General features: G+C 41.4%; 1 protein-coding gene across 1 annotated transcript; it reads left to right on the forward strand.

The window, feature by feature from the left end:
- The first annotated feature begins 6,638 nt into the window (after positions 1-6,638).
- On the forward strand, positions 6,639-7,574 carry LOC118078850 (olfactory receptor 14A16-like). The gene has a single exon (XM_060281155.1). It carries the CDS (start codon positions 6,639-6,641, stop codon positions 7,572-7,574), a length of 936 nt encoding a protein of 311 aa, XP_060137138.1.
- Positions 7,575-14,227: the final 6,653 nt, after the last annotated feature.

Genomic DNA, 14,227 nt, shown 5'->3' on the forward strand with positions numbered 1-14,227 from the left:
TACCATAAAAATCATTTTTTATGTAATTGTGTGTTTCAAATAGAAGCGCATTGGGCAGATTTGCATTTAAAATGTTTATATTAGGAACGTTTCACACAAAAAGCCTGATGAGTTTTCATTAGGACATTACACACACACACACACACACACACACACACACACACACACAGTATGACAATGTGGAAATGTGAGGAACTGGATCGAATGCTAAGAAACTGAAAGAAAATGAAATTGACACATTCAACCTTGCTACTCCCAGCCTGCTAAATTGGGTTTCTTTTTGAGTGGGGGTGTTAGGTGGGAGGAAGGGTAGAATAAGTCTTTGCACAAGTGATGAGGTCACTGGACCACATTTGAATCCAATACTCTGTCCTGAGTTTCTCACATAACTGTGGCCCCTCCTCTTTCACTGTTTTAGAGGTGTGTTATTCTAGCACCATTCTTACTGGGTCATGCATGTCAGGGTGCATGGTTAATTTTATTGGCATTTCTTTTTTAAAAGAGCTATATCACTTCAGTTCAATGAGTATCGGAATACTTAATGTGTTTATTAGTAGTAGCTGTTTTGAGTCCGTATAATACACAAACACACACATACAAGTTCACTTTGGTTGCTTTATGTTGGCTTGAGGATTAGGTGCAAATTTTGATGGGTTATTTTACCTAGGATTCTTGGTGTAGTATTCCTAAATAGATTCATTTTGTGGAGGGTCCATCTTTGTTTCCTATGGCGACATGTTCTCTGCTGTGCTGGGGATCCCATCTGTTCAAGGTAGATATAAAGCATTCTCTACCTGTACCCCCACCTGACTATATTCTTTATTTATTAGCAGAGCTGTGTTTTCATACACAAAAACTAAAGTGTTTTCCTCTACAGATTTGCTCCCTTCTGTACTGTATACTGTTTTGCCACCATTACTGAATCCCATAATTATCTATAGCTTCAGAAACAAGAACATCCAAGAGACCGTGCTGTAAATACCGAAAAAGGAGTATGAGGACCAGATCAAGGGTACTGGATCACAATGAAATGGCAAAAATTAACCACTAGACTAAGAGGACATAATGAGGAAGTGCATAAGGAGGAATTGAGAAGAAGGGGTTGTGTGTTTTTGTTTTTTGTTTTTTTGTTTTTGTTTTGAAAATACATTTGTCAATGCCAATAAATGTTTTGGAATATTTTCGGATAAAATGTTGTGTGGTAATCTGATGAGTTAATACAAATAAAATTAATCTGATCTGTTCACTTTTTTCCTGCAATCTAAATAATGTTCACGCAAAATAAGCTCAACTGAATTCATTTACGCTTATTGCTAGATAAATGGGATCATCTTAACTGAGCGTCCGCCTTGCATGTGGGCCCAAGGCACCCCCCCCCCACTATCCTTGAGGGGGTGGGAGACTGAGCCCAGCCCACATGATGCTCCCATGATCACACCATGGCCTATTGGCCAATCAGAGATCAGTGGTGTGATTGTGGGGGCATATAAAAGGTGGTGGTGCGTTTCTGGGGATTCACCTGGATTCTCTGTCTCGCTTTCAGATGGACCACTTTAGATCTTTGGCACCGGATGCACAGCAGTTGCTGGAGCCTTTTCCAGTGTACCTATGGCATAGCTGCCAAGTTTTCCCTTTTCTTGTGAGGAAGCCTATTCAGCATAAGGGAAAATCCTTTAAAAAAGGGATAACTTGGCAGCTATGACCTATGGAGCCTTGGAAGCGCATTTAGATCTTACAAGAAAGCCTGGGCTGATTATATATTTTAAGACTCTTAAAATCCACTCTGCTGCCATTTCTTTTTTCAGCAAATCCCTGTTTGCCCATGATCTGTGTGCGGCTTTTGTGCTCCGGAAGGCACAAAAAATCACTCTTTGGACCTGAACAAGGTAGTCAGCATACTGAACACAGTCATAACTCCATTGCTGAACCCTTTCATTTATAGTCTGAGAAACAAGAAAGTCAAGGAGGCCCTGAAACACCTTGCCAGGAGAAAGACTTCCCCTTTAATTAAGCTCAGATTTCTGAATCAGGAAAAGGGGCCTATGCACTGTGTAGTATTGAATAATGGAAGTTGATAAAGGTGGGGAGGTTGATGAGAAGGTGTACACACATCAACACTGGAACAATGGTTCAGCTGAATATTCTAGATGTGAGATCATTGTCCTGGGGAACATGTAATCTTTGTTACTGTTCAAAATCTCTAACACATGTGGCGTGGTGGAGCTTCTGGCTTTCAGTGAGGCGATATTCATTTAAAAATTTACTCAGTGATGAATCTGACAGGACAGTCTTTGCATAGCTGTCTTACAGCCTCAGCTACTTCAGAGACTTGGTTTGAAAACAGTAACACTATAATCCACTTTTTTGACTTTTTGAGTTCCTGTGAAAAGTGGTGTATAGCTGTTCTTAGTAATTGTGATTGTGTGGCGATGTCCCTTGCTCCAAAGGAAAATAAGACACTGTGAAATGAATTTTAAGAGGGCGAAAAGGCCACAACTTTATTGGTTTTGGTTGTTGAGCGGTATTGGCTTAGGCATTGGAACCTAACAGGCTATATCCAACTGTAACCCGTGTGTTACAGTCTGGGAGAAATTAACCACCAGAAAGGAGCCCAATGATGTACATCTACTGAGACACCTCCTATGGCCACCGTTGGGGGGTGCCATAAGGCCCAGACCTCCGCAGGCTCAGGACAAAGCTACCCCCCCGGAATCCCTTTAACGGGATCAAATTTCCAAACTCTGGGCAGACGATGACGTGATCTGCCCCCCTTTTTCTTTTATGCAAATTTGCTCCAAGAACTTCCTCGATGCACGCCACCAGGGCCTCGCAGAGTTTGTCCATTCAAGGCTAATACCTTTCTGGCCACTGCCAGATCCAAAAACTTCATTGATTTATCGATAGCAGTGGGGGTGTGAAAGTAGCACCAAAATGCGTCTCTCTAGCCGAGAAGACCAAAGGATTTTGATCTTTTGATCCCTACAGAAAGCAGGGAGGCTCAATTGATCCCTCTTTGTCACAAACTATAAATCATCTACTAAAGACCGCACTCCAACATTTTGACACTTTCGTCTTCCAGACAAAGACAGAGGTGAGTAGAATCCTATTAGCTCATCCTCAGTGCAGACTAGGGCACATATTTCAGTTCCGAAAAAACTGAATAAAAGGTTTAATACAATAGTAAAGTGCTATGATGTATCATGCATTCTTATATCTTCCCATGTGTTTAGAACATCATAGCACTTTACTTTGTCACAAAGAGAGAGGTAAGTAGAATCCTATTAGCTCATCCTCTGTGCAGACTAGGGCACATATTTCAGTTCTGAAAAGACTGAAAAAAGGTTTAATACACCGTTGGGATTAATGAAGACATGGTTATTCTGTGAAAAAATAGGTAGTATTTATAGATAAGAGATAATAAAGTTGTGTTTCAAAATTCTGAGATTCTTATCAAAAATTCTGAGCTCTCACCAAAGCCAAATGATTTTTCATTGATGCTAGGTGGTGTGTGATTTGCTTTTTAAAAATAGTGAGAGCTGGAATTGTTAAATTAAGTTACTGTCCCAGTCATGAAAATTTAGCTGATGGATTTACAAAACCGCTTGGGTTTCAGCATCATGAAGAATTTTGTGAAGAAATGGGTCTGAAATAACTTTGTAGGACTGTTTATTTTTTGCCAGCGAGAGGGGGTGTTAGGGCTTTAAACCTGAGACGCTGGCAAATTAGCAAGGTCATGTGATTTAAGTTGTTAAGTTGTTAAGATCCCATTATTTATAGCTTGCGGAACAAAGACATCCAAGAGGCTGTGTTGAAAATACCGAAAAGAATTAGAAATCTCCTAGCATGATTTCTTGCAGGGTGTCTCATACACATCACAAGTCCTGTGCATTGCATAAAAATGCAAATGTCAGTGAAAATACCTTAAAATGCATTTTTTTTATGTTACTGTGTGTTGCAAATAGAAGTGTATTGGGCAGATTTGCATTTAAAATGTTTATATTAGGAACACTTCACACAAAAAGCCTGATGAGTTTTCATTGACCTTACACACACACACAGACACACACACACACACACACACACACACACACACACACACACAGTATGACGATGTGGAAACGTGAGGAACTGGATTGTATGCTAAGAAATGGAAAGAAATTGAAATTGACACATTCAACCTGGCTACTCCCAGCTTGCTAAATTGGGTTTCTTTTTGAGTGGGGGTGTTAGGTGGGAGGCAGGGTAGAATAAGTCTTTGCACAAGTGATGAGGTCTCTGGACCACATTTGAATCCAATACTCTGTCCTGAGTTTCTCACATAACTGTGGCCCCTCCTCCTTCACTGCTTTAGAGGTGCGTTATTCTAGCACCATACTTACTAGGTCATGCATTTCGGTGTGCATGGTTAATTTTATTGGCATTTCTTTTTTAAAAGAGCTATATCAGTTCAGTTCAATGAGTATCGGAATACTTAATGTGTTTATTAGTAGTAGGACTGTTTATTTTTTGCCAGCGAGAGGGGGTGTTAGGGCTTTAAACCTGAGACGCTGGCAAATTAGCAAGGTCATGTGATTTAAGTTGTTAAGTTGTTAAGATGCTCAGTATATATAGAGCGTTTGTTTTGTTTGCCTGTGTGGTGTGGAGCAGTCATGTCTGAAAGCTCTGGAGGTGTTTCAGTTATGCAATCAATCTGTCTGTAGAAAATTGGGCTTCAGTGGGTCGTTTCTGCTGCCAAGCTACAAGGTTTTTACCACAAAAAGAATACAGATGCTGTGCTTAATGCTCTGCAAAGAGAACTGTTTCTGGTCTGTGCAGCGCAAGCGTTTTACTGGACCAGAGCAGAAAACCTCTTATGCTGTTTGTGGGTGCTTATTGGTAACATAAATAACCTGTGATGGGAGGGAGAGAAGGGGCTGAAATTATTCAACACGCTTCTCAGAAAACTATCATATGTGAAATTTCTGCTCACTTAATGTCGAATAAAATTGCTGCATTGGTAGTTCACATCAAAAGATCATGGAAGCAATTGGCAAAGTAGTGAGGACTTTACAGATCCATGGATCTAGGAATAAAGATGAAACCCATAACAGTATTGTTTCTCAAACCAGCTACACTTCAGCTAGAGTCCTTCAGCCTTTCCTAATTTACCCCCAACCAAGGTGTGAACACCTAACACACCCATATCCTATTTCATAGCATAAAATTTTGCTTTGGATCCTTCCCAAGTTTCTTTTACCAAAACTATTGCTCCAGTTTATAATCATGGACCTATTTCAGATGGTGTGCTCCCAATATTTACTTATTGTCGTTGTATTGCACCTTTCCTCCACAGAGCTGAAGGGCATCCTTCCCAAGTCTAACCTCCAGATAGCTCTGTAAGATAGCTTAGCCTGAGAAAATTGATGAAAAGTCACCCAATTATCTTAATGGCTGAGCAGAGATTTGAACCTGGGTTCCCTAGTCCTAGTCCAACACTCTAAGTGCTACACTGTACTGGCTCAGAATAGTCAGAATAATTTATTTATGTTAATCAGATTCAGTACTTAATTGGAGTTGCAGCTTGACATCTTGGACAATAAAAAAGATATAACAACCATGTAGGTTTTGAAATCAGTTTTCCATTCATCAACACTTCACTCTTAAGAATCCCTTACATACGACTGAAGTTAAGGGTCAGGGTTTAAAGATAGAAGGGAAATAATGGTAGGAAATATAGACAATTGCATCACTTGTTTTGTAAATCAGGATTTGCAAATCCTCATGGTGATGTTCTCCAAGGAGGGACTCTCTGAAACACTACAGAAAGCACTGAGGCGCAATTGGTCCTTCTTTGTCACAAACTATAAATCATCTACTAAAGACCGCACTTCAACATTTTTACACTTTCATCTTCCAGACAAAGACAGAGGTGAGTAGAATCCTATTAGCTCATCCTCAGTGCAGACTAGGGCACATATTTCAGTTCCAAAAAAAACTGAAAAAAGGTTGAATACGATATAATGTAATACTATGATGTATCATGCATTCTTATCTCTTCCCATGCGTTTAGAACATCATAGCACTTTACTATCGGACTTGATTATTGCACTTTATACTGGACTTTTAAGACTTTGAGCATGAGATTTTGTACACATTTATGAAACTCCTTGTCTAGGTGAAGGTTGTTGGTGCATATATTTTTAAATATTTGCACTTTATGGTGGTTTACCTTTTCATTGTTTTGCTAACATCACCATGTTGTCTGTTTGTTGCTATTTACATCTAATAGCAAGGTTGCCCTTATGATCTATGGATCTAGGATTTGATTCTGCTTTCTCATTCTTGATTCAACATGAAACCAAGATGTGTCTTTGCTGAGATGCTCCCCATGCTCCCTGCCAACTCTAAAATTCTATTTGTACTGTACTGGGAAGAATGAATGATGTCAGTTGAATGTCTACTGCTGGCATCACTCATTACCTCATATTGAGAAAGGGGGCAAACCCCACATACAATTGCCTACATATTCCCTCAACCACCAGACTTTCATTAACTCCTTTCTAATTTTAGGTGTTACAAACACTTCTGCTGGTGCTGATAAAATGCAATAACAGAGCTACTCTTCAAGAAATTGTTCGATGAAATATTAAAGAATTAAGATGGCCAACCAGACTACACTGACAGAATTTCTTCTGATGGGGTTTTCCAGTGACCGAGAAGGAGAACTGTTTTACCCTGTGATATTTCTTTCCATTTATTTAATAGCCTTAGTGGGAAATTTCCTCATCATCATTGCTGTTGCTCTGAACCACAAACTGCACACTCCTATGTACTTCTTTCTGGTCAACCTATCATTATCAGACATTTGCTACATCTCAACCACAATCCCCAAATCCATAGCTGCTTCTTTGTCAGATGACAAAAGGATTTCTTTTGCTGGCTGTGTTGCACAGGTTTTCTTAGTTGTGAATTTTGTAGGTTCTGAGCTTGCCTTGCTCACAATCATGGCTTATGATCGCTACGTTGCAATCTGCCATCCTCTGCAGTATGAGCTAATCATGAACTGGGATGCCTGCATCCAAATGGCAGCTACTTCCTGGATAAGCAACCTAATTCATTCGTCATTACATACCATTATCACTTTCAGGCTTCATTTCTGTGGGTCCAATATTATTGGGCAGTATTTCTGTGATATCCCTCAGCTGCTAAAGATTTCTTGTACTGACACAAAGTTTAACCTAATTTTGATTTTTGCCATCGGGATTACAGTAGATTCATTTTGTGGAGGGTTCATCTTTGTTTCCTATGGCTACATCTTCTCTGCTGTGCTGAGAATCCCATCTGTTCAAGGCAGATATAAAGCTTTCTCTACCTGCACCCCCCACCTGACTGTCTTTTCTATATTCATCATCACAGCTGTGTTTTCATACATGAGACCTAAAGAGCTTTCTTCTACAATGATGGATTTGCTCTCTGCTGTATTGTATAATGTTTTGCCACCACTACTGAATCCCATTATTTATAGCTTGCGGAACAAAGACATCCAAGAGGCTGTGTTGAAAATACCGAAAAGAATTAGAAATCTCCTAGCATGATTTCTTGCAGGGTGTCTCATACACATCACAAGTCCTGTGCATTGCATAAAAATGCAAATGTCAGTGAAAATACCTTAAAATGCATTTTTTTTATGTTACTGTGTGTTGCAAATAGAAGTGTATTGGGCAGATTTGCATTTAAAATGTTTATATTAGGAACACTTCACACAAAAAGCCTGATGAGTTTTCATTAGGACCTTACACACACACACAGACACACACACACATACACACAGTATGACGATGTGGAAACGTGAGAAACTGGATTGAATGCTAAGAAATGGAAAGAAAATGTAATTGACACATTCAACCTGGCTACTCCCAGCTTGCTAAATTGGGTTTCTTTTTGAGTGGGGGTGTTAGGTGGGAGGAAGGGTAGAATAAGTCTTTGCACAAGTGATGAGGTCACTGGACCACATTTGAATCCAATACTCTGTCCTGAGTTTCTCACATAACTGTGGCCCCTCCTCCTTCACTGCTTTAGAGGTGCGTTATTCTAGCACCATACTTACTAGGTCATGCATTTCGGTGTGCATGGTTAATTTTATTGGCATTTCTTTTTTAAAAGAGCTATATCACTTCAGTTCAATGAGTATCGGAATACTTAATGTGTTTATTAGTAGTAGCTGTTTTGAGTCCGTATAATACACAAACACACACACACAAGTTCACTTTGGTTGCTTTATGTTGGCTTGAGGATTAGGTGCAAATTTTGATGGGTTATTTTACCTAGGATTCTTGGTGCAGTATTCCTGAATAGATTCATTTTGTGGGGGGTCCATCTTTGTTTCCTATGGCTACATGTTCTCTGCTGTGCTGGGAATCCCATCTGTTCAAGGTAGATATAAAGCATTCTCTACCTGTATCCCCACCTGACTATTTTCTAAACTGTTTTCCTCTACAGAATTGCTCCCTTCTGTACTGTATACTGTTTTGCCACCATTACTGAATCCCATAATTATCTATAGCTTCAGAAACAAGAACATCCAAGAGGCAGTGCTGTAAATACCGAAAAAGGTAAAAGGTCTTCAATTATGTTTGCGTAAGCTGTGTCTCACACTTATTCCAGGTTATTACACAGGTTTCTAGCGCCCACTTTTGTGTGATGTCCCTTAATTCTGGCCTTTGTCCTGTTTTACAGCTTACACTTTGTTAAAATGCCCATATGTAAAGGGACCCCTGACCATTAGGTCCAGTCATGACCGACTCTGGGGTTGGGGCACTCATCTCGCGTTATTGGCCGACGGAGCCGGCGTACAGCTTCCAGGTCATGTAGCCAGCATGACCTGGAAGGTCGTTAACCTTCCCACCGGAGTTATTTATCTGCTTGCACTTTGATGTGCTTTCAAACTGCTAGGTTGGCAGGAGCTGGGACCAAGCAACAGGAGCTCACCCAGTCACAAGGATTCGAACCACGACCTTCTGATGGGGAAGCCCTAGGCACAGTGGTTTAACTCACAGCGCCCCCTGCGTCCCGGAACATGCTATAGTGTGGACTAAAAATTCATCTTAAAATATATAGATAGATAGGTTAGAATGAAGCTCTTGCTCATATTATGTACCTCCCGTGGCTTTGGAAACGAAGTTCCCAAATGCAAGAAGTGCTCACATTTTTATGTACAAAACAAATATGGGGGGGGGGAGTCATGACAAAGAACTGAAAAATGTGTATTTTACCAGAGCAGTGTGTACGGAAAGTGTACAAAATGGTTGCAATTTAAATGCAGAGATTTTGTTCCTTTAAAAAAGGAAAAAAAGATCAGCACAAAAGAGGATGGACTTGACCTATCACTGATTATGTTCATTTATTTCAAACGAATAAAAATGAAAGGACTGCACACTCACTCATTTAAAGGTAAAGTAATAATACTCAACCAAATGTAGAGATTTTTCAGTAAGTTTCATATTTGGCATAGCTGCCAAGTTATCCCTTTTTTCACCTCCATTTTTATGCAATCTATCTATAATTTGGCATCTATGCTGCCCTGAGAGAGAATACTCCTGAATTTGCCAATAGGGTGGAAAACACTTAAGTTACAGGTAGTAGAAAACACGATGCCTCTCCACAAATACAAAAACAAGAGCTAATACAATTCATAAAATCAGCTAAGCTGTTTTTGAAGAGTGGGAAAGTAGATATTCAATTTTAGTTTGCATCTTGAATTCCTTTTCAGAAGCAAAATAGTGCAAAAACTAGTGAAAATCAGATGATTGGCCACTAGGCCTTTAAATCCTTTAAATGTGTTGAGACTCCCATTTACTGTGCACTGACTGTGTTTCCTTTGTTGGTTTTTTTTAATTCAGGTTCTTATAATGCTATCCAAAACGCATATCTCTGTACCTTTGAAATAACATGTGGCTGTTTAATGTATTGCTTCATGCCAACCCAAATCTCTGAGCCGTGCAAGATCTCAAAGGTTCCAGGGTTTGTTTTTCCCTTGGAATGAGGTGTAGTAGAGACTGTGTGGTCTATAGGCTATATGGTTTATTTAAACATATATACAACCTGAGTCTACATTGCAGGGTTCTCAGCATTATCACCCCAAGAGGGTCTTGCTTCTCTCATAGCTGCAGCTTTGAATATAAACAGAAATCAAGCATCTTTCTCTTTTCCAGCTTCCCAGCCTGCTTCATCCAGTTTCCAGCTCCCATTATCCCACCCTCAACTCTTGCCATTGTATTTCTAACTATCAGGAAGTTGAAGGAGGGGCCCCACCCATTTGCTACCTGGCAGAGAGCCTCTCCTTTTTTGTTACCTTAATGGCCAATTCCCATAACAGGAAGCTAGCCGGGCTATTCTAGGAATGACTGCTCCACACATCAATGGGGCCCCCAGATCCCAGAGGGCGACTCCCTGGTAGTTCGGGGCTGGCACCGCCTTCCCAGGTAGGATGCCAGGGGTCTCGGCCTGCCCAAGCCTAGCATCCAATCTGTTGTCCCTGGGGAGTGTTGGCCCTTCCCCCATGTATCTCCATTCCTTGGCCCCCACCCTTGGAGAAGGAACTGTCAGCTTCTGGGTTCTATTTCCCAGCATGCTCTTTTGTCTGAGCCCTCTGTTGTCCCTGGGGAGTGTTGTCCCCTCCTTCCTGTATCTCCATACATTGGACCCTGCGCGTGCATCATGAACATTTTTTATATAAGCAGAAGTTATTATTGTTTAATTTCATTTTTTGGGTTGTCATTTATTTTGGTGGGTATTGTATGACTTGGGCGTTGCTGTGTGTTTTGTGGTGGTTTTTTGGTTATCTGGATTTTCTAATTTTGGAGTAGGTGTTTTGAATGTAGGGTGTGGTTTTGGTTTTAACACACATGCCTTTCTCAGGCGGGCAATAGTGTGTTAAAGAGAAGGCACTCTGCGGAGAAGGCACTTTGCGTATGGTCAGAGGCACCCTCCACGCGGAATGTGGGTACCTTAGAATCGAGCAAAAAAGAAAAAGTGCTGCAAGGGTGGGGAGGGAAAGGTCCCACTCGAGGAGGAAGGTGGGCTGACATCGGATGAGTTGATTATGGCACTGTATTTAAAAAGTCATTTGTGCCTATTGGTTTAGTACTGAGTTGAACCAATGTGGCTATGGGTATATGGCTCATTAATAAATTATTTAAAGAGCATCGTTAATTAGTTAGATGGTGAATGTTTAATTAATGTACTATTAATTCCAAAACAAGCCAATGGGCCTTTTCTGGGCTTCACCAAGTGGCTATATACTCCTGCTGCATTTCTTCCCCAGAGTGGTGCATGGCATCACAGCAGGCCTCCACATGGCTTCAAACATAACTCTGATTCAAGTGAATATTCTACCTGCTCAGTCTCTAGGGACAGTAGGGAAAGAACTATTGCCCGCCTGAGAAAGAGTCAAGAGTGGGTCGAGAAACGCACAGTGAGATCATGGTCTCCCTACTGCCGTTCACGGATGGCTCGGCGCAGTTGTAGGTCTCCTTCCACCTCTAACCTATCTGACAATTCTTTGAGCCCTGAACTGCATAGGCCTCAGAGCAAGAGAGAAAGACCCCACAGAACCAAGAGAAGAGGACGTAAGTCTAGACAGGACTCATCGGATTCCTCACGTAGGTCTGACTACTTGAACATGGAGTGTGAGGACCAGATCAAGGGTACTGGATCACAATGGCTAAATTGCCTGGTCTCCCAAAATGGGTCTGGAAAAGTAGAAAAAAGAGGCACAGGCGTGACAATGGTGTCATAGCCCCTTGCGGTGAGGAGGGCTTAGACTCCAGGGAGGCACATTAGTGTCTAATTTTAAACATATGCGTCAGCCCCCTGGGATCCGCTTGCACACAAAGATATGTGAGCGCATCCTCAATGGGGAGTTTATAGACATGTTTTCTTGCTGTGGTATAAAATCAAAACCTGGTAAGCAATGACCACATGGGAGAGACTTTGGAAAGTATATCTGAAATTTAGTTCATGTTATATGAAAATAATGTATAGATGGTGCTTAGAACTGTAATAAGTTAGCAAAAATGTATTAAAATGCTCCAAATATGTGCCGGAAATACCAACAGGAGGAAGGGTCATCTTATCACATGGTGGTGGTCCTGGGAAAAAGCCAAAGGGTTTTTGGGAAATGATATATAATGATTTGAAAAGGATGTTCAAACTGTTAATGCCTTAAAAAAAAAACCACAACAACAACATCAACCGAAGCATTTTTCCTAGGATAACAGGAATGGAAGTCCCCCCCAAAACTGACCAATTTATTTTTATATGCAACAACAGGAGCTACAACTTTATATGCACAGAAGTGGAAAAAAGAAGGATTACCAAGGAAGGAGAATTGGCTTATGAAACTAATAGACTATGATGAAATGGCAAAAATTTACCACCAGACTAAGAGGACATAATGAGGAAGTGCATAAGGAGGAATTGAGGCCAATCATAGATTATCTTTCAAAGTATCACCCATACATGAAGTTGCAGACAGGATTGGATTACTGAAAGATCTAATGATAGTGAAGTTCAGAGAATAAAGACATATGTATTGTAAAAAAAAAGTTAATTAAAAAAATCATGAAAAGGAGGGGTGGGAAGTCAAGAAGAAGGGGTTGTGTCTTTTTTGTGTTTTTGTGTTGTTGTTTTTTGTTGTTGTTGTTTTGAAAATACATTTGTCAATGCCAATAAATGTTTTGGAATATTTTCGGATAAAATGATGTGTGGTAATCTGATGAGTTGATACAAATAAAATTAATCTGATCTGTTTGCCCTTTTCCTGCAATCCAAATAATGTTTGCGCAAAATAAGCTCAAGTGAATTCATTTACGCTTATTGCTAGATAAATGGGATAATGGGATCCTCCTAACTGAGGGTCCGCCTTGCATGTGGGCCCAAGGCACCCCCCCACACACACTATCCTTGAGGGGTGGGAGACTGAGCCCAGCCCACGTGATGCTCCCATGATCACACTATGGCCTATTGGCCAATCAGAGATCGGTGGTGTGATTGCGGGGGCATATAAAAGGTGGTTTTGCGTTTCTGGGGATTCACCAGGATTCTCTGTCCAGGGCCGGCGCGCTCACTTAGGCTCAATCCCTGTTTGCCCATGATCTGTGTGCAGCTTTTGTGCTCCGGAAGGCTCTGGAGGGCTGGCATAGACTTCAACCATCTTCTGGTGTTAGCCACAGGCCTGCTACCTTTGACCTTTTATGTAAAATTTACAAAAAACTAAGATCTGTTTGCTGGTCCCAGTAAGAGGCATGGTTGTTCTCTGCCGCTTATTCTATGGCAATTTTTGGAGCTCAGAGTGGGTGAGGTTGTTTTTGAGGAGGTCCGTGGAGGAGTTCCTAGGGGTCTGCACTTAGAGGACATATATTTGGGAGAGGCAGAATTGGTGGTCCGGATTAGTTGGTAAAACTCAGACCAAAGGGGATAAGGGGGCCCTGCTTAATTTGTCTGCAACGGCGTATGGAGGTCCCTGCCCTGTAAAAGACAGCCGGAGGTATTTACAGATCAGGCCTCCTGGAGTTCACCCGTTCTTGATTCATGAGGACGGAAACCCTTTAGCAAGGCATCTATTCACCAGGGTTGTGTGGAAGGCTATCACGGCCTGTGGCTTGCCAGCACTGGAATTTACTGCCCAGGATTCTTTCAGGATTGGCATCGCTACGACAGCAGTTCATTGGGGCCTTTCAGTGGACAGGAAAAAAAACTTGGGCCGGTGAGGTCTAATACCTATTAAGAAAACATTCGGAAAAGCAAGTACCGGTAGCATGTAATCCACCTCCTAACATGTTTTGTCTTTTCCTTTGTTTCAGTGCTGCCGGAGTTGCACATGTGGTTTGTGGGTCACAGCATCATGAATTGGCCCGGTGTGTGTTTTGGTCGCAGTTCCTGGTGCATCAGATGTGGCGCAATAGTTCATGCCCAGCTGCTGCCAACAGAACCAGGAAGCATGTTGACCCTGAAGTGTCAAACAAGGTGTTGGCACTGGGTGGCAGAGTAAAACACCACCCTGGTATTCCCTTCAGTGATGGAGCCCTGTTTCGGGCTGATGGTTTGCATCTTTCCGATGGCGGAAATGATGTGTGGATGGACAAGATCGTTAGAGGTTTGAAAGATTGGAAGATTGGAAGCATAGCTGCCAAGTTCGGATCGTAAAGATCCGGTATCGGCAGCGCGTGACGCAACTTCCGGTGGCGCT

Source organism: Zootoca vivipara, chromosome 13 (assembly GCF_963506605.1).
Source record: "Zootoca vivipara chromosome 13, rZooViv1.1, whole genome shotgun sequence".
Classification (NCBI taxonomy): domain Eukaryota; kingdom Metazoa; phylum Chordata; class Lepidosauria; order Squamata; family Lacertidae; genus Zootoca; species Zootoca vivipara.

Coding starts and splice junctions, on each gene's coding strand:
- LOC118078850 (XM_060281155.1), top strand. CDS start 6,639: ATGGCCAACCAGACTACACTGACAGAATTTCTTCTGATGGGGTTTTCC.